Source organism: Trachypithecus francoisi, unplaced genomic scaffold (genome assembly GCF_009764315.1).
Source record: "Trachypithecus francoisi isolate TF-2019V2 unplaced genomic scaffold, Tfra_2.0 Lachesis_group3, whole genome shotgun sequence".
Classification (NCBI taxonomy): domain Eukaryota; kingdom Metazoa; phylum Chordata; class Mammalia; order Primates; family Cercopithecidae; genus Trachypithecus; species Trachypithecus francoisi.
Genome location: NW_022681468.1, coordinates 50610668 through 50638096, shown reverse-complemented (window position 1 = coordinate 50638096; position 27429 = coordinate 50610668). Strand labels below are relative to the sequence as shown.

Sequence of the window (27429 nt, the reverse complement as noted above, 5' to 3'; positions counted from 1 at the left end):
TTTTGTTTTTTTGGGGGGGTGGAGTTTTGCTCTTGTTGTCCAGGCTAGAGTCCAATGGCACGATCTTGGCTCATTGCAACCTCCTTCTCCCGAGTTCAAACAATTCTTCTGCCTCAATCTCCCTAGTAGCTGGGATCAAAGGTGCCTGCCACCACAACTGGCTAATTTTTGTATTTTTAATAGAGACAGGTTTCACCATGTTGGCCAGGCTGTCTCAAACTCCTGACCTACAGGTGATCCACCCACCTCGGCCTCCCAAAGTACTGGGATTACAGGCATGAGCCACCGCGCCCGGCCCAGAAGTTGTATTTCTAACAATTTTCTAGGCATGCCCCTCCTCCACACTTTGTGAACCAGTGCCTTAGGGTTTTTGGGTCTCCTTCTCCTGTCCCCATCCTGTAGGAGAGAGCCCCATGGAGTGTGATCCTGGTCCCTTAGATTGATGGTGAGCAGCTAACAACTACATAGTACTCACTATGGGCCAGATGATGGTCCCATGCTTTACAAAGATTAAGTAACTCAAACATCACCAATCGTAGGAGGTAGCCCATTTTCCAGATGAAGGAACTGAAGCACAGTGTGGTTAGGTGAATTGCCCAAGTTCACACAGCTCACTCAGTGGAAGCTCAGACAACATGGCTAGCATGTGTGCTCTCATTCCCCACGCCGTATTGTCGTTCCGTTTTCCCCAAGTCACTTAGAGCTCCTGATATTCCTACAGTTCTTGGGAGTGAATACCTCAGAAAGGAGCCCCCAAAACAACTGAACCCGTCTTAGGCACTAACAACCAGCGCCTTGGGCTCCAAGTGTCCAGGTGACTCGGCTACCCTACCTGTGTCTGTGACTGAGTAGAGGCAAGAGGAGGGGGCTCTTAGCAGAAAGACACTGAACATATGACCTGGTGAAGGCCAAGGGAGGGGTGTTGATGTGAAGATGCTGGGGACATCATCTGTGAAGAGAGGCCAGCCTTCCCCTTCTGCTGGAGCCTCAGTGTCCCCTCACCATTCTACCCTAGTCCAGAGATTTCTGCTGTTGATATTTATCAGAGAGACACAAAAGTGAGGAGGAACAGATGTGCCATGTCATCAGCCATAATAGAAAAAGGACATGTATCTTTTTTTGGCCAGGTTGGTCTAACAAGGCTGTGTGATCAGCACTGACCTGGGTGAGGGAGTAGGAGACACAGAAGTGGAAGGACTGTCCCCACCCTCAAGGAGGGTGAAGGGAGGGAGGGTCATACAGATGTGCACGTCACTGAGCTCAATTGTGGTAGAGAAAAGGCAATGAGAGCCCAAGTGGGTAAATGGCATTTGAGGGGAGAGGTGGATTCTTCAACTACATCACAGATGATGATAGGAGCAGGAGGGGGAGGGTTCAGATGTGTCCAAGACATATCTACACCAGAGAGTATTTAATGATAAATAATAGTGATCTCATGTGAGATTCAAACAGCCGGAGGTTAAGTCTCCACTGGTATAGTGATAATAGACTAAGCTCTTTTTTTTTTTTTCCTGCCAAATAATGTGTTGGGTGCTGGCTGGAGGGCCTAGGAGTACTTTAGAAGATGGATTCTACTCCTTACAGTGTTGCCTGTTGGTTCTAAAAATGGAGCCCTTCTCCAAGTATTTCTCTACCCCATTGGTCTGATTCTCCCCTACATTCTTTGTGTTACAGACATTTCTATGGGAAAAAAACTTTCCCTATGGCTATCTCTGACACCACAAATGTCATTGAAAAGGACAGATCCTAGCACTAGGCCATATACATTGATAGGAACCAAAGATAGATATCTGATGGATTAATAAATACAACCACCTCCAAAGGTGATGGTATGAAGCTAGATTAAAACGACACAGTAGGCCACCGCTGTCACTCCCAGCTCATAACCAGTGTGGCTAGAAGTTAGCTTTGTGTTTCTGCTCACTGGGCCATGTGTCTCAGACCCTGGGGTAGAGTTGAGGGAGGGCAGACAATGGTTAGTTTCCAAACTCCCTGGACATAGGGGCCCCTTGCTGCCTCCTGCCTTCCTCTGTAGAGTTTAGGTTTGTTTCCAGGAAGGAGCTCCTTCCTGCCAGGTTGGTCCTCTCTCCAGCTTCCCAGCAGTGCAAGGTGCTTACTACACAGCCCACAGGCCTGCCTGCGCCAGGCTGTGTGGGTCTGTAGACAAGGCTTGAACCAGTCCTCAACTCTGCCTCTGTGTCTGCTCCTTTCTGTCCTAGTGGGCCTTTCTCCTCCCCCTTACCTTTCCCTGCCTGAGCCCTCTTGCTGTTTTTGTGCCTGCCTTTGTTGTAGAATTCTAGATGATGTCATGCCTGCAACTTGGAAAGGATGAGGCCCTTGTCTGGAAACATTATCCCTATGAGCTCTGAGCTCTTATCTCCTTCTATAGCATCCCCAAGAATTTGGCCAAAGCCAAGGGCCCTCATCTGATCAGACCTCCTGGTTCTGGTCCAGCCACTGAGCCCTGGGTCTACTCAATTTCATGGCAGGATGCTGAGAAGGAGGGAAATGGCCTCAGCCATTCTTATTCCTATTTAGAGAACTGCTTTCTTCACCATCGTCCTTCCTGTCTGTTCTCCTTACCCACTGCCCAAGGACTTCAGCAATGAAAAAGTAGCTTCCCTTCTCAAAAAAAAAAGAAAAAAGAAAAATCTGAAAAATCTTATTCTGATTGCATCAGTAGACCTACTAACCTGAAAACGAGTTTGGTGCACAAGTAACAGGTGAAAATCAGCTGCCTTTTACTGCTTACTGTTGCAGAAATTCCCTGGGTTGGCTGGCAGCTGGAGGGGAAGCAGGAAGGGAGGTGTGTCTCTAGCTCCCTCTACAGGGCCATGCCCCAGGAGGACAGGAGAGCCGGGCTGAATATGTTCCAGGGTCACCCAACTCTGTCCTTGTACAGTTAGCCAGGCCTTGCTTTCCAAAAAGAGTATCAGTTAATTTGTGACTATGGACTCGAATATCCTGCCTCCACAAAATTGTTCATCCTCTCCCCCATTGGATGACTCGTGCGTGTATTTTATTTCATATTTCATACCTAAATGAGTGATATATACATTTCACTACCAACATTGCTAACATGCATATTTTGGGAATATCTATATGCTGTTCCTTGGTGACAATATTTACATGGTTACACACCACACCACAGGGCTCTTACATTCACACTTACACTTTGGATCCCATCTCTTGAGTTGGGAAACTTTGTCTATAAGTTGTTGAGCAACTTCCTTGTTATTTGAGAAAGCATGGGACCCAGTAACTTCACAGTTCACAGTCATGTACAGATATAGAATGGCTCCCTGGTGTCAGGGGTGGGATGTGTGCACTCCAGCCCTTCCCATATTTCCTGAGGTGTATAAACCTGTTGTGTGGCATGGCTGTTGTTCCATTTGCTCCACTGAATTAAGCATGAAATATTCTTTCGTGATTCGATCTGTTTATACTCATCCCAAGATACTCCTCTGTTGACTGTCTGGACATTGGCAAGGATGCTGGCCTGGGAGTTCTTTGTGAAATATTATTGCAGTTAGGCTACGTGGACAATGGTGTGCTGCTTTTGGGACCCTCATGTCTAGAACCTCTTGTGCAACAAGGCCTAAATCTAAGCACAGAAGCAGAAAGCACACTTTTCTCATTTGCAAGGTCAGCATGAGGATTGCTAATTCATTATTTTAAGATACTGTTGGAGTGTCACTCTGTGGTGTGTGGGGTTTTGGCAGTGGTGGTCCGGAGTGTGAGGGCGGCGCTGAAGATTAGAGAGTGGGAAAGCTTCCTGCGTTTAGAACACTTCCAGCCTCTCCTCTGAGGGGTTTTTGGTGTAAAAAACTAGTCGAGTGTGGTTTATAAGAATGTGTCTTGTGTTTGTTGAGTGAAGTAACATTTTTTCACCTCTAATTTATATAACTCTTAGGAGACCCATTCCTATGAGGCTTTATTAAAACATAATCACTTAATGTCCCCCCGCCGCAAAAAATCAGACATATAACAGTCTTAAACCCTGTTGACATTGCTTTTCTTTCCTTCTTCAACAGATGTTTGCAAGAGTTGTATTAAATACATTTCATTCTGCTGTCTCAGCCTCTCAAATCTTTTTCATGAAGATTACTTTAATTGGTGTCAGTTACAATCACAAAAAGCACCCATTTTGCTTTTGTTTTCTAGCAAAAAACAATGGGGAAACTTTCCATCTTAAACAGAATATTGAAAAGGGGGAGGTAGTAAAGATTTTGAAAATTGAGCTAATCATTTTATTTTCCTCTTTTCCATGTTCCTGTTTTTATTTGATGTTAAAACTAAAAATAATCAAAATACAACGAAGTTGAATGAGAAAGGGGTGATTGAACAGTTTGTGTGTGTGACAGTTGGTACCTACTATTGTTTATAGGTCATGGTCATCTATTCTATCTTAAGCCTTCCATTTAAAGGAAACTTCTAGGAAATAACTAACATTTTGAAGAAATCCAAAAGACTATTAAAACACTATCAAACAAAAGGTCATAATTAGCTGGGCTCAGTGGCTCATGCCTGTAATCCTAGTACTTTGGGAGGCTAAGGCAGGAGGATCATTTGAAACTAACCTGAGCAACAAAGTAAGACTCCATCTCTACAGAAAATACAAAAATTAGCCAGGTGTGGTGGTACATGCCTGTAGTCTGAGCTACTCAGGATGCCGAGGTGGGAGGATGGCTTGAGGCTAAGAGATTAAGGTTGCAGTGAGCCATGGTTGTGCCACCGCTCTCTAGCCTGGGCAACAGAGCAAGACCCTGTCTTAAAAAAAAATTGTAATTAATGAGGAATATTAATGCATGAAAAAAATGGAGACACCCTCATTACCCTTATAGAGCTTGTATTCTAATGGAGAGGGGCCAGCAGAAATAAGCATACTGTACAGCAAGTCACATGGTGGTAAGTACTATGGAAAAAACAAAGCATGACCTGGGAATAAGGGAGTGTAAGCTGAGAGAGTGGGGTCGGCAATTTAAAATAGTGTAGATAGATAAGGTCTGTCTAAAGGTAGGAAGGTGACATTTGAGCAAAGACAGAGCTGAGAGAGGCTAAATATGGGTGTGGGGGGAAAGTGTTACAGGCAGAGGAAGCAGCAAGTGTGAAGATTCCGAGGCAGGCACACGGCTGATACGTTGAAGGAACATCACAGCAGCCAGGATGGACTGAAACAGGAAAGGGTCAGTAGTAAGGGTGGAGGCTAGATCATAGAGGGACTAACAGGCCATCATAAGGACTTTGGCTTTTACTCTGAGATGGGAAGCCATTGACGTGTTTGATCAGGGGACTGACATGACCTACCTTCTAGTTTTAAAAGATCCTTTGTTATGGTTGATAATAGACTACTGGAGAGGGTGGGGATATGAAGAAACATGGTGAGAAGTAGTCACATTCCAGATGTATTTTGAAAATTCAGCCCATAGGATTTATGGAGAGGTTAGATGCAGGATATGAGAGAAGGGAGTCAAGGATACTCCAAGGTTTTGACCTGAGCAACTGGAAAGATGGAAAGCCATCTGCTGAGATAGGAAAGAAGAACAAAGAAGCAGATGTGATGAGCGTAAGAGCAAGAGTTGGGTTGTAGACATGTTGACTTTGAGATCATCTGAGTGAGCATGGAGGGGATGCAGTTGGAATGTGAATCTGGGGCTCAGGGGAGAAACCTGGGCTGGAAATACAAATGTGGAGTTGTCTGCATACTCGTGGGCCAGAGGTCAGAACCGAGGCAGGTGGCTGGGGGAGCTGGCCTGGTTTTTGTGCCCTCTGGGAATGGCCAGCCTCAGACCTCCTGACTGGTCATGGCCAGGAGGAGGTCAGAAACCTGAAGGTGAGTCCTAACCCTAATTTGAGTCCTTGGCCGAGATCTCAGGACTAGTTTCCAGCTGGCCTGGGTCCTTAAGGAGTAAAGGACCACTCCTGGAGCACCCAGCTGTGCCAGTACCCGGGGAAAAAGTAACTACAGGAGAAAGTCTCCATGAAAGAGATGACCAGATCTCTACTCTGGAGACGTGAAGGGCTCATTGGAAGTATCTGCTAGGGCAAGAGGTACCTGGTTCTTGCCTTTTGAGGATGGTCAGATGCCTTTGAATGACCAGCACCTGACCTTCCTGTTGTCAGAAAAGACTAAAATGATCATAGTGGTCTATACAGTCCGCTACATAGATCCCTGCCTTTTCTAGTGAATCCAAGGGACAGTAGCACGTTGAAGTGATTTTTACCAAGTAACCAAAAGCTCTCTGTATTCATTAACTATTGCTGTGTAACAAACTACTCTAAAACCTAATGACTTAACAGCAAGTTATCTCTCAGTTTTCTGAGGGTCAGCAGTTTAGAACAGCCTGGCTAGGTAGCTCTGGCTCAAGGTCTCCAACAAAGCTGTAGTCAAGAAATAAACTAGACCTGGAGGAGCCACTTCCAAGCTCACTCACATGGCTGGCAAGTTGATTCTGGCTGTTGGCAGGAGGCCTGAACTCCTCCCCATACAGGTCTCTCCCTGGGATGCCTGAGCATCTTCATAATTGGTGTGACTGGCTTCTTCCAGAACAAATGAACCAAGACAGCAAGGTAGAAGCTGCAATGCTTTTTGTGACCTAAGGTCAGAATGTCTCCACTGCACACTGTTGGTCACATAGACCAACTCTCATTCAGTGTGGGAGAAAAGCACATAGGTGAATACCAGTAGTCTAGGATCAATGGAGGCCACCCTGGAAGCCCGCAATCACCTTCCTTGAAAGTAGGGGGAGGGTTTATGTCTTTTCAATCCTTTGTACCTTTTCAAAGCACCACTTGCAGCTGTAAGGGCTCATAACTCCAGACTGGGTTCCCCATCACAACTAGTCGAATCCATACCACTAGCAGGGCTCCCACCAAATTATGGGGATTCTTCTCTGGTCGCCTCTAGCTCAAGAGGGTACCTTGGGAGACAAATTCAAGTGCCATGCCAACACAGGAATCCCACCATTTGCCATGTTGGTATTTTTGCCCTAATTTTTCAGGTGCCCTGGGCTCAGCTCACATTCCTACCAAATAAATACATGGTGTGTGTTGTTATCCACTTTTGAGTTGTGCAGAGTTGCACTATATTTAGAAGCCTTTAGTACATGATGTGTCTAGGATTGACTTTGTAACATACATTCTTCCAAGGAGCCTTTGACCATGTAAAACCCACCAGTATTCCTTCCTTTTTTTTTTTTTTTTTTTTTTTTGAGACGGAGTCTCGCTCTGCCGCCCAGGCTGGAGTGCAGTGGCCGGATCTCAGCTCACTGCAAGCTCCGCCTCCCGGGTTTACGCCATTCTCCTGCCTCAGCCTCCGGAGTAGCTGGGACTACAGGCGCCCGCCACGTCGCCCGGCTAGTTTTTTGTATTTTTTTTTTTTAGTAGAGACGGGGTTTCACCGTGTTAGCCAGGATGGTCTCGATATTCCTTCCTTTTTAGCACATTCATTTCACTAGTACTTCTTCTGTGTGTGCATTTAATTCCTAGCCATTTCTTGCATGAGCAAATTGCCTAAATGTGCTTGTGAGAAACCCTTTTATGGTAAACGTTATTAAACTGAAAACAAGGGTATAATAAAATAGCAATTTAAGGGTAATTTACTAACAACTAGAGCCCTTAAGCATTGACATACCATTGTGTAGTAATAATACCAGACTTGGTATTTAAACATACTCTTTGTCACTCCAAAAATCATTGGGACAGTTTCCTAATCCTCATGGTCTTTAATTATAGCTCTTTTAATTTTTTTTTAACTACTCCTATGTCACTGGCTTACAAATTATAAATCATTAACTTTTATCCACATAAAACATCCAGCAAACTGTTACATCTCTGCTCCTTATACAGAGAAATAACAAAGAAAATATTCAGAAAACATACTAGAGGTGAGCTGACATCTCTAAACCTTGAAGTTCTCGCACTTAAGTTTTCCACTGTGTCCTGAATCAGGTGATACTGAGGTGAGTAATGGTAGAGCCTGGATCTCAGAAGTGATCAATTAATTGAAAATTCTGAGGCTTCCTGAATCTTCCCCAGGGAGAAGAATTTGTTAAATACAAATCTCAGCAAAGATTCTTTGCTCTCTGGAAGGTAGTGTGGATGCCACCAAGGCCAGTGGGCAGTTGGACAGGACCTAGCCAGTGTGACCAAGTCCCTGCATGTAGGGTCTGGCTTCCATTTGAAGGTGGAGATGTTCACACTTGTCAGCACCCTGGGGATACTCTCCTGAAAGACTGACTCATGCTAACTAGAAAGTAGGGAGGTAGGCACTGCAATGCTGGCTGGTTAATTTGCCAAGAGGAGCCATCATCAGAGAGACCAGACGTACTCAAAGTCCATATAATCAGCACACATTGTCCCTGTCGGCAGGCCTCCACAGGAAGCCAAATCATAATCAGAAACTATGTATTAAGTTGCCCTGAAAAATCATTATCACAGATTTTGGAAATACCTCAAGTCTCTATGATCAGTTCATTCTCTACCTGAGGGTAGCTGGGGAGCTAAATTATGGTCCAAAGGTTGTTTGGTGAGTGGATAATCAGGACAGGGGAGGCTGAGGGAGGGAAATGTTTAGTGGCAACGGGAACTTCATGGGTCCGTGCCAGAATGGGAATGACTTTGCCAGAAAGACTGATCTATTCAAAACCAAGTGGCTAAAACTTCCTTTTACCTAGAGGGGCAGTTGGATAGTGTACTAATTAACTTAGCAGCTTAAAACAATAAACATGTTACACAGTTTCTGTGGGTCAGAAATATGAGAGATTCTGGCTTAGGATTCCTCAAAATGGTATGTGGGCTGCAGTCGTCGAAAGGCTTACCTGGGCTAGGAGAACTGCTTCCAAGATGGCTCCCTCATATGGCTGGCAACTTGGTGCTAGGTATTGGCACGAGGCCTCAGTTCCTCACTAAAGGACCTCCCCATTGGGTTGCTTGAATGATGTCACAACATGGCAGCTGGCTTTCCCTAGAGTGAGTACTCAGAGACAGCAAGGTGAGGCCACAGTGTCTTTTATAACCTAATCCATAAAGTCACATGCCGCCATTTCCCCTACCTTCTATTTGCTGAAAGTGACTCACTGAATCCATCCTGCACTCAAAAGGAAGGGAATTAGGCTCTGCCTTTCAAAGAGAGGTTTGTCAAATAAATAGTTAACATATTTTAAACCATAATAGGTATCACTTACATTGTCTCTGTAACTCCTTTTTATTATACTTCCGTTGCTCACCAACTCCTCTGATGATCCATGTACTCTATTAATACATTTATATGATGTTTATAACTATTACATATTTATATGTAATTCTATATCATATATAACTATAGAACATATAATTGTTATAAATATCAATATATTTGGCTTGTGGCCACGCTGTTGTAGCAGGACAGCCATTATGTATCTAATAATGGAGGTACCTACCTCCATTTTGCCACTTCACCAGCAATGCCTACCTCCATTTTGCCACTTCACTAGCAAGGGGCCAGGGGCAAGTAACTTGGCCCATCTGTGCCCCTCTGCCTTCATCTGTAAAAGAAGGCTAGTAATAGGACCTACCTCATAAGCTTCTTGGGAGGATTAAGTGAGTAATTAAATGCACAGGGCTTAAAAGAGTGCCTGGCACTTCGAAAACATTCAATACTGTTGGCTCTCAGTGGTGGCAGCTGGAGTGGTAGCAGAAATAGTTTGATCCAGTAGGTGTAGTTAGCCCTCCGAGAGCAATCTGATTTCCATGTTCCCAGTGGTAGTAAACAAAAGCCATACTTGTCTTCCTGGTCCCACCATCCAAGCCCTGTCCTGAGGATAAAGGGACCGGGGCCAGCAGCCTCTCATTTTCCTTCCTCTTTGCTGCGCTTGTTCCTCCTCTGAATCCCAGGTTAATCCGCGGCAGAGAGCGGTTACATGGAGATAACATGTTTAGTTTGTACTATGACTCCTATTTACGTTTTGTTTTTGTTGCTGATTTTTTTTTTTTAGGCTGACCTTTTGTGGAAGGGTAGCATATGCAAACAGGGAAATGACCTAGCAGAAAGCTAGGGAGTTCCTCAGCCTCATGAATTTTTTATTAGAGGCCATTCCTAATTTTTATCTTTAAATGTACATTTTCAGGGATGTACGCTAGCCACCTCTGGTTACAGTAGGCTTACAACATAACCCCTTTTGCTTCTTGGCCCCTTTTGCTTCTTTCCAGTGCCTCTTGGGCTTAATGAATAGTTTTTATCTTCATGCTAAGCACATTCATCATTTAAAACATGCCTGGTATTTGCTGAAGATGAATTGAGGAGAAAGTTAGAAATGGAATTTTCTTCACCTCTCAGCGCTACTTTAAAAGGGAGGCTATACCTAGTGGAATGTGTGAGAGTTGTCTTGTGTCAGGTGGCAATTAGCTAAATATAGAGTCAGGGAGCTGGGAGGGACCTGCTGAGGTCATCTGTGCCCTCCCGCCAGCCTTCCCCATCTGAATGTCTCCAGCCCTGTGCTCGCCAGCTCAGTAGTCACCAGCCACATAAGGCTTCTAAGCTCTTCAGCTGTGGCTGGTCCAAGTTGAGATGTACTGTCCATGATAAAATACGTTGACATTTTAAGACTTTTAAAAGATTTTTAAAGACTTAATTCAAAAAACAGGAAAAATGCCTCATTAATAATAATATGAAATTATTAATGATTGATAATGAAGTGATATTTTGATTATTTAAATAAAATATTAAAATTTACATTACCTGTTTATTTTGTCTCTTCTTTAATATGGCTACTAGAAAGTTTAGAATATTATATGTGGCTTATGTTTTATTCATGTTAGACAGTGCTCTCAAGATTATCTCACTGTGTTATTCAGACCCCCAGGGCAGAGACTCTAAAGCCTTCCTTGGTGATTTTGAGTCTTTCATTATTCTGGCAATTCTGTTCTTCTCCACGTCCTATCTTAATCTCTCCTGCTTTGGTTTGGAGACTTCTACTTCAAATAGTTGACTCTTTGGCATCTTCTTATGAAATCCCCACTTGAAGTGAGTCAAGCATCTCTTCATATTGTTGTAAGCACAGTAAATGCATTTTCTTTTCACCTTTTGACTTTCTACCTCCTTGATCATTTTTAATGACTTCTTTTGGGTCATCTTCTCTATATTGTTTTTAAAAACTTGGTATCCCAAACCACCCACATTGCTCTAACATGAGTCCGACTATGCAGAGACAAGCGGAAGGAATTATCTCCATCATCAAGTACTTGACTGGCCCTTTTGCTACTTTACCTTATTTAATCCCACAGCACATGGAGGGGCAGATGCTATTTGTACCACTCTTGATAAGGTGGTTGGGGCTCAGAGAAGTTAACTAACTTACCAAGGTTCTACCACAAATTAAGTGGCATGTCTGGGATTTGTGCCCAGCTTTGCCTGACTCCAAAGCTTATGCTCTTCCATTATATACCATGCCTCTTTTTTTGCTGGTATTTTTCTTGAGATATTCTTTCCTGTAGTCTTGATAGGCATTGCAGTACAGGGTGATGCGTTTGTAGCTTATGGTCAACAGTGATAATTGGGCTTGGTATGTTTGCACCTAGCTAGAATTGCTAAGCCCTTCTGCTAAATTCCAGAAACCCCTTCCAACCCTCCAGATACAGCATAAAAGCTAGAAGGACTGTCCAGCCCTAGCCCTTGTAGGGTCATCAGTGGGCCAGTGTTGAGATCTCCAGGTGTCAGGAATGACTTCTCTGAAAATGAGCTTTCTTTCCCCTGGCCCAGAGCCTGTGAATAACTGTCAATCCCAAGACAGGCTATTTCTCAAAGGCTAATCAAGGCCAAGTGCATTGTTTGTGTTTTGAGTGAGAGGGGACAGAAAGGATACTTCTGAGTGTGTTAAAAACAGATCTTCCCATAGCTCGAAACTTGAGGACATTATGCTCAGTGAAGTAAGGCAGTCACAAAAGGACAGGTACTGAAATACCGTATGACTCTACTTCTCTGTGGTACCTAGAGTAGCTAGAGTTTCAGTTTGAGAAGATGAAAGGGTTCTAGAGATGGATGGTAGTGATAGTTGCACACCGTTATGAAATGGTGAATTTTTTTTTTCTTTTTTTGAGACTGGGTCTCCTCTGTCACCCAAGCCAGGATACAGTGGTGCAATCACAGCTCACTGCAGCCTCGACCTCCCAAGCTCAAGCAATCCTCCCACCTCAGCCTCCAGAGTAGCTGGATCTACAGGCACACACCATCCCACGTGGCTATTTTTTTTTTAAATTATTTGTAGAGATGAGGTCTCATTATTTGTAGAGATGAGGACCAACTCATTGCCTAAGTTGGTCCCTAACTCCTGGGCTCAAGCGATCCTCCTGCCTCAGCCTCCCAACGTGCTGGGATTACAGGCGTAAGCCACCACCCCCAGCCTGTGAATGTTCCTAATGCCACTGAACATACACTTAAATATGATTAAAACGGTAAATGTTATGTGTATTTACCACAATAAAAACAAGCTGATCTCTACATAAAGAAAAACAGAGATTAGAGGTGCCCTGGGAGCCAAGTCTTGGGTTCATTGCTTATTCTAGCTTTGAGCCCGTAGTTGTTCTGAGTTAGTGTTTCATGAGAAAGGTACAGGCTTACTGCACAGAGATGAGTGGAGCTCTTTTTTTCCCTGACAAATTTCTCCATCTAGGAAGTTTTTCCAATTTCACACAAATGCCTTTGCCAGGATTTAAATCACTTTCAACAGATGTCTGGGGAGCTGTCTGGGGGAGGGGAAGCAGCCTCACCCCCAGGACTCTGGAATACGACCTTTGTTCACACTCACTTTTCTATGGAGAGCTTCTTAGTCTTAGCCCCATGTCTATCGGGGGTGGGCTAGACCTTTCTCAGAAAGAAAACAGCTGTACATTCTATTCAATTGTACCAAAGTAGTTGTAGCTTCTTTGGAAACATGAATGAGAATTTGATTGCATACTCAATACCTAAGAATGTTTGATCTGTGTTTCACTGGAGTCTCTGGCCCTTGAAAACCTGGGGCCAGTTAACCAATCTGATGCACAGGCTCTTTGGAGAAAATATAGCCAGGGTATGTAGATTGGGGCCCTAATCCATAAAAATTCTCTTTAGAGTATCTGTTTAGAGTGATTGTGGGTGTATTTGCTTATTTGCCCTGTATATTTTCCTTTTCAGGAATCATTAACCAATGGCAACAGGAATCCAAGGATAAAGTGATTTCCCTCCTGTTAACTCATCTGCCTTTGCTGAAGCCAGGAAACCTCGACGCAAAAGTAGAATATATGAAACTGCTGCCCAAAATCCTGGCTCACTCTATTGAACACAACCAGCACATTGAGGAGAGCAGGCAGCTGCTGTCCTATGCTTTGATACATCCAGCCACTTCGTTGGAAGACCGTAGTGCTTTAGCCATGTGGCTGAATCACTTGGAGGACCGCACGTCGACCAGCTTTGGTGGCCAGAACCGAGGCCGCTCAGACTCTGTGGATTATGGACAGACACACTACTATCACCAAAGACAGAACTCCGATGACAAGCTCAATGGGTGGCAGAACTCTCGGGATTCTGGGATTTGCATCAATGCCTCCAACTGGCAGGACAAAAGCATGGGGTGTGAGAATGGTCATGTGCCCCTCTACTCCTCCTCATCTGTCCCCACCACAATCAATACGATTGGAACCAGCACAAGTACAAGTAAGTTCCCCGGAAGCCCTGTCATGTAGTCTGGTTTGGCGATTTGCTGTGTATGTGGCATGTCCCGCTGACAGTGTCTGCTCCGTGCACCCTGTGACCCTGGGAGAGAAGGGCTGATTGGAATTGGCTGTGGGAAAGGTCCTTTGGACCCCATATTTGTTGCTCTTTGACTCTGCAAAGATGAAAATACTGGGATGGTAAAAGTGATTGATGGTCCAAATTTGGGTTATAAACAGACCAAAAATAGATAGAGAATAAATGAAAGAAGGAAACTTCCCGTTTCCACAGAGATGCATTTCACCCATGTCTTTCACCCTGGGGTTTTGGATTTGCCGAGGCACTGAGTTACTGTGTGATTCTCTAAACCTAATTCTAACCCATGGTTAACCAGGCAGCCTCGTGGGCTTTGTGCTTTTTCTTTATTTTATTTTTTCCTCTTTCTTTCTTTCTGTCTCTCTCTTTTTTTTTTTTTTTTTCTTAAATTTCACCCTGGAATGTTTCCTCCCTTTGCATTTTCTGGTTTTAATCCCCAATTGTCGGGGCACTTTTTTCCTGACCAGTGGGAGCAGGTTTGCTAACTGAGAATGCTGCTGTGTGCTGTGGCCTGGTGAGAATGCCGTGGACTTCCTCTCGTTCAGTCCAATACCTTAGGATAGGTGGGTCAGGAACTGCTTTGTGGGTGGGAAGAGCGGAGGACAGCCCTCTGCTCTTCTGACCACTAAAGCAAAGTACTGCACCCTCAGCTGGGCACTGGGGCTGGGAGTCCTCTCTCTGTCTCCCCACTGAGGCCGAGCAAAGTGACAAACACACCATTGGTGCCTATATAAAGTAGCGATGTGGAAATGCACCCTGTCTTCAAACAGTGTTCCTTAGTGCTAGTTTACACCTGTCCGTGAACACAGTGGCAGTGCCAAGATAACTTTCTTGAAGGAATGCTTTTGCAATTAGACCTGATGTGCCTGTCTTCATGCAGGAACCCCCAATTAAAAGATATGAGAGGATTAATAATTGGGGCCCTGGCACAGAGACTCAGGCCTGTAATCCCAGCACTTTGGGAGGCCTAGGCGGGCAGATCACTTGAGGTCAGGAGTTCAAGACCAGCCTGGCCAACATGGTGAAACCCCGTCTGTACCAAAAAATACAAAAATTATCCAGACATGATGGTGTATGCCTGTAATCCCAGCTACTTGGGAGGCTGAGGTTAAGAAATCACTTGAACCCGGGAGGCGGAGGTTGCAGTGAGATGAGATCATGCCACTGCACTCCAGCCTGGGCAACAGAGTGGGTCTCAGAAGAGAAAAAAAAAAGAAAAAGAATTGGCAGTGATGCCTTCTTGGCATCTGTCCCTACTTGGATCTTTGGTTACCAGGCCTCTTTAAATGGCTTTCTCAAATAGGTAGGATTGTTGAATTACAGCTACATGAACTGAAACAGTACCTCAGTGGAATAACCAAGCAAACACTGAAGATACTGCATTGATACTGCTGCAACATGGGATTTTTAAAAATTCTTGTTTCTGCTTTTACATTTGGATATGGGTCACTTGCACATTTTGGGAATTAGGTGATTACTGCATCTTAATTTATTATATAAGAGGTTCTGATGACAGTATCTTTCATAGACTGTAATCCAGCAGGAACTGTTCCCTCGTCTCTGTATGATAGGGAGTGATGGCTGTGACTTCTAAAGCAGACACATGCAGGCAGATGACAGTCTCTTAGTCTAAGTTTTCTACATTGGCAACAGAATCTAGCTATTGTTACAAAACTCTTCAATAGCTGGGAGAGATGCGAACTCTAAGCTGCCTGCCTTCTTAAAACGTGGTCTTTTGTATTTTAAAGCGTTGAGTTTTATGTCATTTGTCTCGAAATTAGGCTTGGGTCATTATATATTTCTGTCCACTGATTTATACATTCAGGATCAGGTCTTGACATTTAGTACATTTAAGATAGTTATCAGGTTGTAGTCAACAAGCACTTGTTTCTGGCTGTGGCCACCCAGCCAGCCCCATAGAGGGTAGAAAATTTGTAGATGACTGTCATGGCCTTACTGACCTCTGAAGACCTATGTAATACTTGAGTGAAAAGGACTTGGAGGCTTAACCAGATGACTAGATGACATACCTCTGGAAGAAGGCAGGCATTGGAGCCCTCTTCCAGAGCATCAGAGAAGATCAAAGGGCTCAGATCTCCCCTCCAGAAAGTTTCATTCAAACACTCATGGCCGTATCAACACTCGTATGTCAATAATATCTCTTTAAGAAAATGTGAATGTCATTGCTGTACTCTTCTGTATTGCCTATGGTGGTTCAATTGTGTGAGTCAAAACTGCAAGCCTTTGGGTCACTTGTTAACTCGTGCCTCTGTCAATAAACCCTGAGCACCTGGGAGGTGGCCTGACAGTGGGAAGAACAAGGACTTTGGCATCAACGCCTCCTGGGTCCAAATCCCAGACCTGCAATTTGCTAACTACAGCTTGGCCAAGTAATTTAACCTCTCCCAATCAAAGTGCCCACTTGTAAAACTGGAACATTCATAATATCTACCTTTGAGGGCTGTAGTGAAGGTAAATACGATTATGTAAATGCCCAGCCTCGTTAGAGCAGCAACAGTAAGCACTCCAGGGGTGCCTGTTAGATAGATAAATGAAAGAAACTGGGAAAGACAGTGAGGAGCTAAGTGTTAACACTGATATGCAGAGTCTGTGCCCTCATTTTCAGTTGTGATGGGTGCCTGACATAAGCACCTTATCCTAAGCCCAGAGCCATGCAGAGTATTCTAAGGGGCCTTGAATATGCTGTGATTTTTGGCCATTCCACTGCAATAGAAATTGGGTTGGACTTAAGGCTTCTTCTACTGCACTGAAGAGCTACACTTCTTACCTCTTTCCAAGTGGAAAAACAATCTGCATAAGACAACATGATGATAAAAACAGAAATCAATTAGTACTACACATTTTCAAATTATCAGCTACATTAATGATGGTAAATGAAAAGTAACCAGAAAGCCACCTCCTTAGTTTTTGTTTTTGTTTTTAACCTTGGTTTATTCCACTGCTGTTTTACGCCTCAGTCATTGTGCCTTCAACAGAGTGCCTTAACATTTGTGGCTTCCTCCCTGTATGGATTCCCAGTCATTTACCCTGCAAATGCTTCCTGTCCATCTTCTGTGTGCCTAGCACTGTGTTTAGGTCCATGGGAAATACCAGAAAGCTGCAGACCCAGTTAACACTTCCAAGGAACCTGTAATCGGAGAGATATGATATATGAATCAGTATCACAATTAAAAATTAAATATTCCTTTTTGCTGGACTTATCATCCATAGAAATTTCATATAACAATTCATGAGTTATATAAAAGTGCAGTAAAATAATACTCTAAGAGCTGCCACAAGGCATATAGGATGAAGTGCCAGCTGAATGTAGGTCTATCCTGTAAGTGCTGTGAATGTGCAGAATGGAGAGATCCTTGTGAACTGGAGCATCAAGAAAGCCTTTGGGCCAGGTGCCATGGCTCACACCTGTAACCCCAGCACTTTGAGAGGCCAACATAGGAGGATCGCTTGAGGCCGGAAATTCAAGAACAATCTGAACAACATAGCTAGACCCCATGTCTTTAAAAAAAAACATATTAGCTTGATGAGTTGGCTGCAGTGAGCTGTGATAATGTCACTGCACTCCAGCTGGGGTGACAGAGCAAGACTTAGTCTCAAAAAAAAAAGGGAAAAGACCAGGCATTGGTGGCTCACGCCTATAACCCCAGCACTTTGGGAGGCCGAGGTGGGCAAATCACTTGAGGTCAGGAGTTCAAGACCAGACTGGCCAACATGGTAAAACCCTGTCTTTACTAAACATACAAAAACTAGCTGGGCATGGTGGCACATGCCTGTAATCCCAGCTACTCAGGAGGCTGAGGCAGGAGAATCGCTTGAACCTGGGAGACGGAGGTTGCAGTGAGCCGAGATCGTGCCACTGTACTCCAGCCTGGGTGACAGAGCAAGACTCTGTCTCAAAAAAAAAAAAAGAAAAGAAACAGAAAAGAAAAAGCAAGCTGTTGCAGGGAAAATGGAAAGTGAGCTAAGATGGAAAGAGGAAGGAGAATCTGGAGGGGAGGGGGCCCCTGGGTAGGAATATGCACTGAGAGCAAAGGGACGGGAGTTACAATGTACAGGCAGGATGAAAGACAGGGAAGCGGAAGGCTCACAAAGGGAGAGGTAGTGAAGGCAGATGGTAAAAGTAGGCTGAGGGAAGGGATCTGAGTGCCCCAAAGAGGCCAAGCATTGACACCCTAGGCATAAGAGTGACACCTAGGCATGCTGTATGGGGAAATGGATTGTCTGTGAGCAAACCAGATGAGTGGCATTGACAAGTGCAGAGTCAGCAAGTTTCAACGTTGTGAAGTAGTAAAAGTATCATTAGGACAGCAGCACCTATGGAACAGAAGGAATGGATACTAGAAATGTTTCTAGGTGGAATTATTAGGATTAGGATTCAGTACTGATATGGACAAATTTCTTTTTTTTTTTTTTTGAGACAGGGTCTTGTTCTGTTGCCCAGGCTGGAGTACAGTAGTGTGATCATGGCTCACAGCAGCCTCAACCTCCTGAGCTCAAGCAATCCTCCCATCTCAGCCTCTTGAGTATCTGGGACTACAGGCATGCACCACCACACCCAGATAATTTTTGTATATTTTGTGGAGACAGGATCTCCCTGTGTTGCCCAGGCTGGTCTCAAACTCCTGGGCTCAAGTAATCCTCCTGCGTAAGCCTCCTGAAGTGCTGGGATTATAGGTATGAGCCACCACACCCAGCCTGACATACATTATTGAGTTACTTATTCATTCACCTAGAAAATGTTTATTGCGTGCCTACTGTTGTGTCTTGCCTGCTCAAGGCACTTGGGATGCATCAGTGGATAAGACAAAGTTGCCTTCCCTCGGGGCACTGGCAGTCTAGTGTATACAAATTGTAGTATATAAATAAAGTATATGTGTGGTAGAAGATGATAGGTGATATGGAAATAAGAACAAGGGTAGGATCAGGCCTACGTAGTGAGGAGATTAGAGCATGAAACAGGGTGGTCAAGTTAGACCCCATTGACAAAGTGGGGTGTGAGCAGAGAGTTGAAGGAGGAGTGGGAGTTAGCCAAGTGGACATCTGGAGCAGAGTATTCCAAGCAGAGATAAAGCTGGAGCAAAGATCCCAAGACAAAACAGTGCCTGACTTGGTAGGGGAAAAATAGGAAGGCTGACTTGCTAGGGGAAAAACAAGAAGTCTGGTGTCTGAAAGGGAGTGAGCAAGGTAGACAGTGGTCAGAGAGGCTAGAGACCAAATGGGCATCGTAGGTCATTGCAAGGACTTGGACTTTTGCTCTCAGTAAACCAGAAAGCTATTGGAGGATTTCCAACAGAGTGACATGATCCAACTCATATTTTAAAAGGTTCTCTTTGGCTGCTGTCTTAAGAATAGATAAGGCAAGGACAGAAACAGGAAAACCTCAGTTAAGAGGCTGTTGCAGTAATCCAGCAAGAGAAGATGGCTCAAACCAGGATGGCTACAGTAGAAGGGTGAGAAGCAGTCAGGCTCTAGATATATTTTGAAAGTAGAGCCAACAGGATTTCCTGACAGAATAAATGAAGGGTGTGAAGGAGAGGATTGAAGGAGGACTCCAGTGTTTTTTGCCTAGGCAACTGGGTGTTGCTGTCAGTTGAGACAGGGAAAGTCTTTATCAGATAGAGTAGGATTTGGAGTAAGCTCAGGAGTTCAGTGTCATATATGATGAGTTTGGCATGTCTGTTGGAGATACTGAGTAGGCAGTGGGATATATGAGTGTGCAGTTTGGGAGAGTGAAGTGGTCTAAAATAGACATTTGGGAGTTAGCAGCACATGGGTGGTATTTAATGCTGGGACTAAATGAAATTGTCAGAGACTGGCAGAGAGAAAAGGCTGAGACTGTAGATAAAGAAGGCCGAGGCCCCCAGGCCTGGGCACCTCAACCTGAAAGCTGGAGAAAAGCAGGGGAAGCAGTAAAATAAACTAAGGAGAAACCCTTGAGTTTGGAGAAAACTGAAGTGCGTGTGTCTTACAAGGCACATAAAGAAAATGTTTCCAGGAGAGAAGAGTGATCGGCTGAGTAAAATGTTACAGATAAGCTAATGAGATGAAGACCAAGGATTGACCACTGGATTTATCAAAGAGGGATAGCAGAGGTAAAAGTGAGAGCACTTAGCACATGGTAGGTATTTAAGGGATGAAAAAAGTTAATGGCTCCAAAGAGATTGGAGGTAAGAGGGAGACAAACTGGTCACATGCTAGATTTTGGATGTATGTTGATGTTGAGATGTTGGAGCACTGAGATGGAGAAAAGTGATGTTTAGAAGGCATTAAAAATAGGTGATAGAGGCCGGATGCAGTGGCTCACTGTAATCCCAGCACTTTGGGAGGCCGAGGCAGGTGGATCACTTAAGCTCAGGAGTTCCAGACCAGCCTGAGCAACATGGTGAAACCACATCTCTATAAAAAATACAAAAATTAGCCAGGTGTGGTAGTGTGTGTCTATAGTCCCAGCTACTCAGGAAGCTGAGGAGGGAGGATCACTTGAGCCTGGGAGGCAGAGGTTGCAGCGACCCGAGATCACACCACTATACTTCAGTCCGGGCAACAGAATGACAGAATAAGGCCCTGTCTCAAAAAAAAAAAAAAAAAAAAAAAGAAAAAAAATTAGATGCTATAGAGTTTTGAAGGACGGGATTAGGATAAGGCTGAGTAGGAGCCAAAAACTAAGTCCTAATCTAATGAGAATCTACCTATTTTCATTAATCAAGAGGCAGGAGTATCTTTTATTGGTTGCAGAGGTTAAATCAAGTGACATCTCAAGGACCTTTTCTACCATGAGATAAGGGAAGAGTGGGTTGGGATAGGTTGAAAAATGTTATGCAGCCTTTTGGATCGCATCAGAGCGCTTCAGAAGAAAGAGAAGAATGTATTTATTAGTACCTCGTTCTAGTAAGGCCACTCAAGGGTATGCTAACTAAGAGCAAGAATGTGCACGTTCTTCACCACGAGCCTGTAGGACCAAATAGGACCAAGGTATTGGCTGTGACAAACCTTACACAAGGCTTGGTCAACTTTGTTTCACCCATCAAGGGCAATTCCAAATATAGGCACATAGAACCCAGATTAGCATATCTAGGTTTGCTTCCTGTCTAAGGTCTGCTATAGAAAAAAAGTAAACCACTCAGACAAAGAATAAGTATTTCCTGGCTTTCTTAAGAGCCTACAGAATTCCCCTGTGTGGTGGTCAGTGCTACCTCACTTGCCCCAGACTGCCTTTCTGACCCTTGTCTGTTCTTCACTGGTGGACCTGGACCTGAAAGAAATCTCTGTGCTACAGCTACAAATGAAACTTGTTTTTATTCAAATAATTGCAACACTTGACTTTTCTTTGCATTATTGACATTTGGATTTGAAAGCATGCTGGCTTTGTTAGCCCAACATGAGGTAAGAACTCAGAAACTTTGGATACCTAAATTATGCCAGAATGCTCCATTTAAGCTGTCCACTTCTACAGATTCATGGTACATTGTGGAATCTTAGTATTTTATTAATCTTGATTTTTTCTGATGATAAAAGTAATGTGTTTGGTACCATAGAACATAAAAAGTAAGTTAACAATGATAGCAAACACCTACATAGCGTTTACTTTATATTGGGTACTGTTTAAAACCCTTTACATAAATATTAACTCATTGAATCCTCTTAACCTCATGAAGGTGGATATTATTGTTATCCCCATTTAACAACTAAGGGAACTGGAGTACAGAAAGGTTAGGTAATGTGACCAACATCACAGACCTACTTAGTAGTTGAGCTGGGATATGAACCTAGGCAGTGAGGCCTCTGGAAATCGATGTTATTACTTGCCTCTCCCTCCTAATCCTATCCTCAGAGTTTGATTGCATGAGTAGCTAGTAGACTCTTGCTTTTCTCTGACCCTGGATTTGGCCCCATACAGACCCTCCAGCTTCTGTGGTCTCCACAGCCCACAGGTGTAAGACCCTGCCTGAATTGCCCCATCTCTGTGACTCTCTGAAGCAGGGAGCAGTCTTTGCATCAACCCACACACCTCGGTGTCGGCTCTTAGCATTTTGTGTCAGTTTTTGGTCACCATGTTCACCTATCCTTCCCGACTGTGAGTTCCTTGGGGATAGGGGTTGTATCTTCTTTATCCCTATTTCCCAGCACCTGGGATAATGTGTGGCTCAAAAAGTCACAGAAATTTTGGAAATGTCAAATTCCTGGCACAGATTCAGCTGCAGTGGCAGAGCACCTTGTTGGATGAAGGCCGTCGCTTGCTAAGCCCAGATGTGGCCTCTGAATCCTCCTCAATATGCCCCTCTAGGCAACCACTATAATTCAATAAGAGATGGCATGTGAGCTGAAGCTTGTCTGCTCACCCTGCCATAAATGTTTGCTGAACAGTAGGGACTTAATAAATTCCTGAGCTCACTAAGCAGATGTTCATGAAAATAATGAATTTCCAAAATAAACAAGAAAATGTCCCTAGGATTTCACTAAATATTTGGTAATAATATTGATCATTTAGCCTTCTGTCATAATCATCTTAGTGACATTTATTGTTATTCTTGCTCCTTTTGTGACTTATTTGACCAAATCAGTTTCAATACTAAGACTTTTGAAAACATACCTTGATTATAGAGGTAGTTATATGAATTTATACATGTGATGAACTGCCATAGTTACAAATGTATTCCCAAAAAAATTAGTGACCGCAAAAACAGCTGAGATCTGAATAAGGCCTGTAGTCTAGTTAGTTGTATTGCATTAATGTCAAGCTTCTGATTTTGATAATGCACTATTGATATGTAAGATGTCACCTTGGGGGAAGCTGGGTGATGGGTACATGAGACCTCTCTGGGTAGTATTTCTGCAATTTCTTGTAAATCTATAATTACTTCAAAATTGAAAGTTAAAAAACAAAAATTACTTGGGATATTCAGTGCCTGGATTTTGGAGGGGGTTGGGGGAGGACATTGGTTTGGTCCTTGTTCTTGGTCTTCCTGAGGGATAGAGGAAGTCCTTGCATTTATGGAAAAGATGGCTGCTAGGCCTCATAGAGCCAACATCTGAAACTAAACAACTTCCGCAAGCAAAGTGGAGGACAAGAGTGGGAGTGAATCTCAGGGAAAGTGGCTCCCTTAGGAGCCCCTGATCTGCAACTGGAAAAAAACCTCCTTTCTCTCAGCCCCTAATGCGGCAAGAGCCAGCGATTTCAAAGGTACTTGTTTTGCTCATGAAGTCCTTCCTCTTCCTTCTGCCCTTCACCTTTTTTCACAAGGCCACAAGCCACTTCAAATGCATTTCAGTCAGCCTGTAAGAACCATCAGAACACAGATATTCAAAAGAGGGAGAGATACCAGGCAGCTCAGCTCTAGATGGGTCTGGCAAGGAAAGAGGCCTTTGCATATGGCCTCTTGGAACCTGAAAAGGAAGAGTGAAGCATGGAGACCCTGATTCTATCTTGCAGGCTGCAGATCATCCCCACCCAAAGCCTTTGGAGCCACTGATGTAGTCTGGAGTTCCTTTGAAATTTTCATGGAATTATTTTGATTTTTACCAGCAGACTTTCTTTCTCGGTGGAAAATTTTCCTCTCCCAAAAATCTAGCCAACCTGGCATGTAACTGAAAAATTCCATTATTTCCTTAACCCCTCATTTGCTCTTCAAAGAGATAACTAATGAAAGAGTTGGTTTGCTTTCTTTGAGAAGCATTTATAACAGCTGGCATGATATATTTTTAGCTTTAGCTTCCTTCCCCTTTGGGGGAAACTTTTTTTAGTATGGCACTGGCCTTCCTAATACATACTACATTGTAAACATGACTCAATATATCTCAGAGGACTCGATGTTGCCACTGGCTGATCCTTCTCCTGTTTCTAAGAGTCCAGAGTTTTTACAGGACTGTGTTTTTCCTTGTCATGCCTAGTGTCTGTTTTCCAGGGCTTGGGGAAGAATGATCAGAAAAATGCTGTAGTGGGTGAGAAGCCGGCTAGTTGATCGTGCGTTGGAGATCCCTCTGCCTGGAAAAAGGCAGAGACCTCCATGGGCTGCATGCACCTTGGGTCATGAGGCTGTGCTCTCCATCCCCCATCCAGGAAGATTTTTTTAGACTTCAATGACAGTGAGGGTTATTAAACACTAGATGAGCCACAGAGGAAGACAGTTGTGTTCTCATTCCCCACCAGACTTTAAAAATAGGATGGATTCTGGCTGGAATAAATGGCTTAAGTTGGACTAGCCTGGAAGAGGGGAGGAGGAAAGAGGAGATGAACAGGATGTCTTCTGTAAGACCCTTTTTGAGCCCTGTAGTCTTATGATTTCTATTATTTCACAAGATTTAGAGTAATAGACTAACTATAGCTGTTCTACAAACAAATAGACAAGAAAACTTTTAAATTTGCATTTACTGATTTTTTTTTCCTTTAAGATACCCTGGATAAACTCAGGTTACACTAGAGAAAGATGTCTCATGACTGTAGCTTACACATGTCTTTGATATCTTTAATTTCAAAAAATTAAACCCTTGAATTTCACGGTCTCAGGTGAGGGTAAATCTTAGTGACATCAACTATTGTCAATCTAGGGTGTATTTTCTAACTCTTAAACACTAAATCTCATTCCAGCCATCCCCCATCCCCACCCCAGCTCTCAACATTCTGTTAGGTAAAATACATTCTCAGGAAATCTCAGTTATCAGTCAGTTAAGAGCAGGGTGTGGAGATGGGGAAGCCAGGTGAGCAGGGGGCTCCAAAATCTGGAAAATGCTATAAAGGGTTTTTGTGGGTTGGAGGAAGGCTAAAACTCCCAACTTACTCCAGAGTAGTCATTCCTTGCTAAAACTTTGGACCATTTCCACAGACAAATTCCATGGCTAGAGCTAGACAGTGAAGCCAATGGGAGCACAGGGTTTGCTTTAGAGATTTGTTTCACAGCCAGCCTTTCTGAGATGCATCCTTTTGGAAAAGCCCAGCAAAACCCATATGGAGCTAAAAGATTTATAATGGATTACTTTATGCTTTAGTCTTCTGCTTTGCACAATAAGACATTGCTGTATAAAAGGAATTAATTATAAGGCTGTGAATGGTGTTTTAGAGATTCAAGTTGGGACGTAAACAATGAGGCAGTCTTGATGAAGAACAGCTTTGAAGGCAGACAAGTTGGTTTTAAAGTCCAGTTTTTCCAATAACTAGATGTATGGTTATGGACAGGTTACTTGACCTCTAAGCCTCCTTTCCTCATCTATAAAATGAGAATAAATTTCAGCAGAAGGCTTCTTCATTGACTTGATCCGGAAAGGTAGTTGATGCATTCATTGTAAGGGAATCATAACAAATAAGACTTTAAATGTATAATTTTATCTTAAAACATAAATGTCTATATCCATTTTCAGTCTTTTGTATAGCATGATAGCCTTTTCTCTGAGAAAAGGGTACCTAACAGGTTGCTCTATGTTTTTCCTGCATAAATCACACCCTTAATATGTTATCTTCTTTGATTTCTTTAAAATGGAGCTGGAATTTAAAGGCATTTGCAAAAACATCAGAGCATAGACTCTCTCTAGATTCTAGTTTTTCTTTTTACAATTTAGCTTATAGTTTTCTCACACTGAATTCAACAGTAGATTTTTAAGCAAAAATAATGGATAGTTCTAAAGCATTTAAGTTTTTTTGAAGTTAACTTTATAACTTGTGTGTCATTGTTTCTGTGATGTGTTTTAAAATTACATATTTACAATAAGCACATATGACATAAACAGGCTTGAGAACAACCTGTTTGACCCTTGGTGCACCTACAAGTCAGCTGGTGGGAGCAGAAGGGCACAAGTAAATTAAAGTGCTAGGGGAGTCAGTGAGCAGTAAGCATCAATAAGTAGTTTAGAGGGAATGGAGAGTAGTGGTTGGTCCAGCAAGTTGGTTAAGTGAAGATGAGTTAAGGGTGGTGAAGATGAGTGAAGACGAGCCTTTAAGGGTGGTTGTGAGGATTAAATGAGAAATGTGTGTAAAGCACTTGCCAGTAGGATAGCCCTTATTGTTGTTGTTATTACTGCTGGTAATAGTAAGGGTGCTTCTTCCACCAGCCCAGCCTCTGCAGTAAACTGTGATGGAATAGGATCCCTGGGGAAGCCCTATGACAAAGCTATCCCATTATGCTAAATTGAAATCAAGATACTTTGAATCTGTTCTACAAAGAGCCAGCCTTCCACAAATACCATTATTCCCTTAAGGATTGTTCTAGTGATATATATTACTAAATACTTTAAAGTGGACCGGGTTTTAAAAGAATAAAGAGTAAGGTAAAATTGTGCTTCTTTGGGATCCATTATGAACAGGAATAATTTTTTAAAGTACTAATAATGATAAGAATATTATTCACTCTTTAACAAATTATCCTTAAGTAACATAATAGGATTTAATAGGAATAAATGAGGCTGTGCACACACATTCAGGCCAGGGAAGTGTGGCCAGTCCCAAGAGGGCAGAGTGTTTGAAAGGAAAAAAAAAAATGTGCCATAGTGAATTCACTTCCAACTCAGTGTATGATCTTAAACTCACGGGGATTCTCACTTCTTTATGAAGGTGTGGGGTTGGATGACCCCTAAGGATCCTTCTTACAACTTTTATTCTTTGCTTCCAAAGTAGAAGAATCTTCAACTCAGAGAGTGCTGCTGATGAGTCTATAGCACTCATTTTGGGGTGGGTGGGGGAGGAGGGTAAAATGTCTAGGAGAAGTGGGATGCGTCAAAGCCAGATAGACAGCCTCCCGCTATATTCAGCATTGACTACATACTACCTGAAAAATCTAATGTGGTTTTGGTCCCCCTAATTTTAAAAAGAAGTGTGAAAAAAAATCAGTAACTGCTCCCTGGAGTGTGAAGGGAAGTCTGGTGGACAGGGGTGGGTGGGGGAATTATTTATCATCCTGCTGTTCGAAGTAAGCACCATATTAATGTCATGTATTGCCTATTAAAAATATATAACATGAGAAATATATGAAGATGTTAGTGAAGAAAGAGGGGAAAAAGAAGATAGCCTAAAATAAAAAAACAGGATGATTCAGCCTGGAATAATAATGCTAAATAAGGAGTGATCTGATAATTTAGAAACGTATTAGAGTTTATTAATAGGAAACACAGTATCATTAGTTCCTTAGTCTCTGCCATAGAGAAAGAAAAGAAAATTGGCAAAAATAATACTGTTTAAGGTCATGGTGATGAAGAAAGTTCAGAGCATGCTACAGTTATAAATGTGGATTCTTTATCCTTTCTTATCTTAAAGAAAAAAAAAATCAGAGGATCACCAAGTTCTGTTGCTTGGCACCTGAATCACAGGCCACTTGAAAGCCATTCTTGCTTGATGATTGTAGTTTCATCAAGATGGATTCTTTTATAAGAAAAGTGGACTCTTTGAAGGCTCTTTGTTTTAAGAGATCTGATAAATATTTAGCATGTTACTGGTCTTATTCAAGTACCACTAAATCAAATATTTTCACAGTGGAAGCAGGGACACTCAGCTTTTGCCCTGTCTCAAAAAATACCCATTTTCGGTTAAAAAACAAACAACTTTTGCTAAACCCAAGTCAAAACAAAGTCAGACATGTATTCCTCAGCTCCAGTTTCTTGAGAGGCCAGCATCAATCAATAGGTAAAGCACCCAACGCTGTCCTACAGAGCCTAGAAATTAAACTTTC

General features: G+C 43.0%; 1 protein-coding gene across 5 annotated transcripts in view; it reads left to right on the top strand.

Annotated features, from left to right (window-relative positions):
• SAMD4A (sterile alpha motif domain containing 4A) overlaps positions 1 to 27429 on the top strand; it is a 229323-nt gene that overhangs the window by 125843 nt on the left and 76051 nt on the right. For all 5 annotated transcript variants that reach the window (XM_033187980.1, XM_033187983.1, XM_033187985.1 and 2 more), the window contains one exon: positions 13148 to 13666. In XM_033187980.1, the coding sequence (XP_033043871.1) occupies positions 13148 to 13666 (519 nt within the window). The remainder of the gene's footprint in view (positions 1 to 13147; positions 13667 to 27429) is intronic.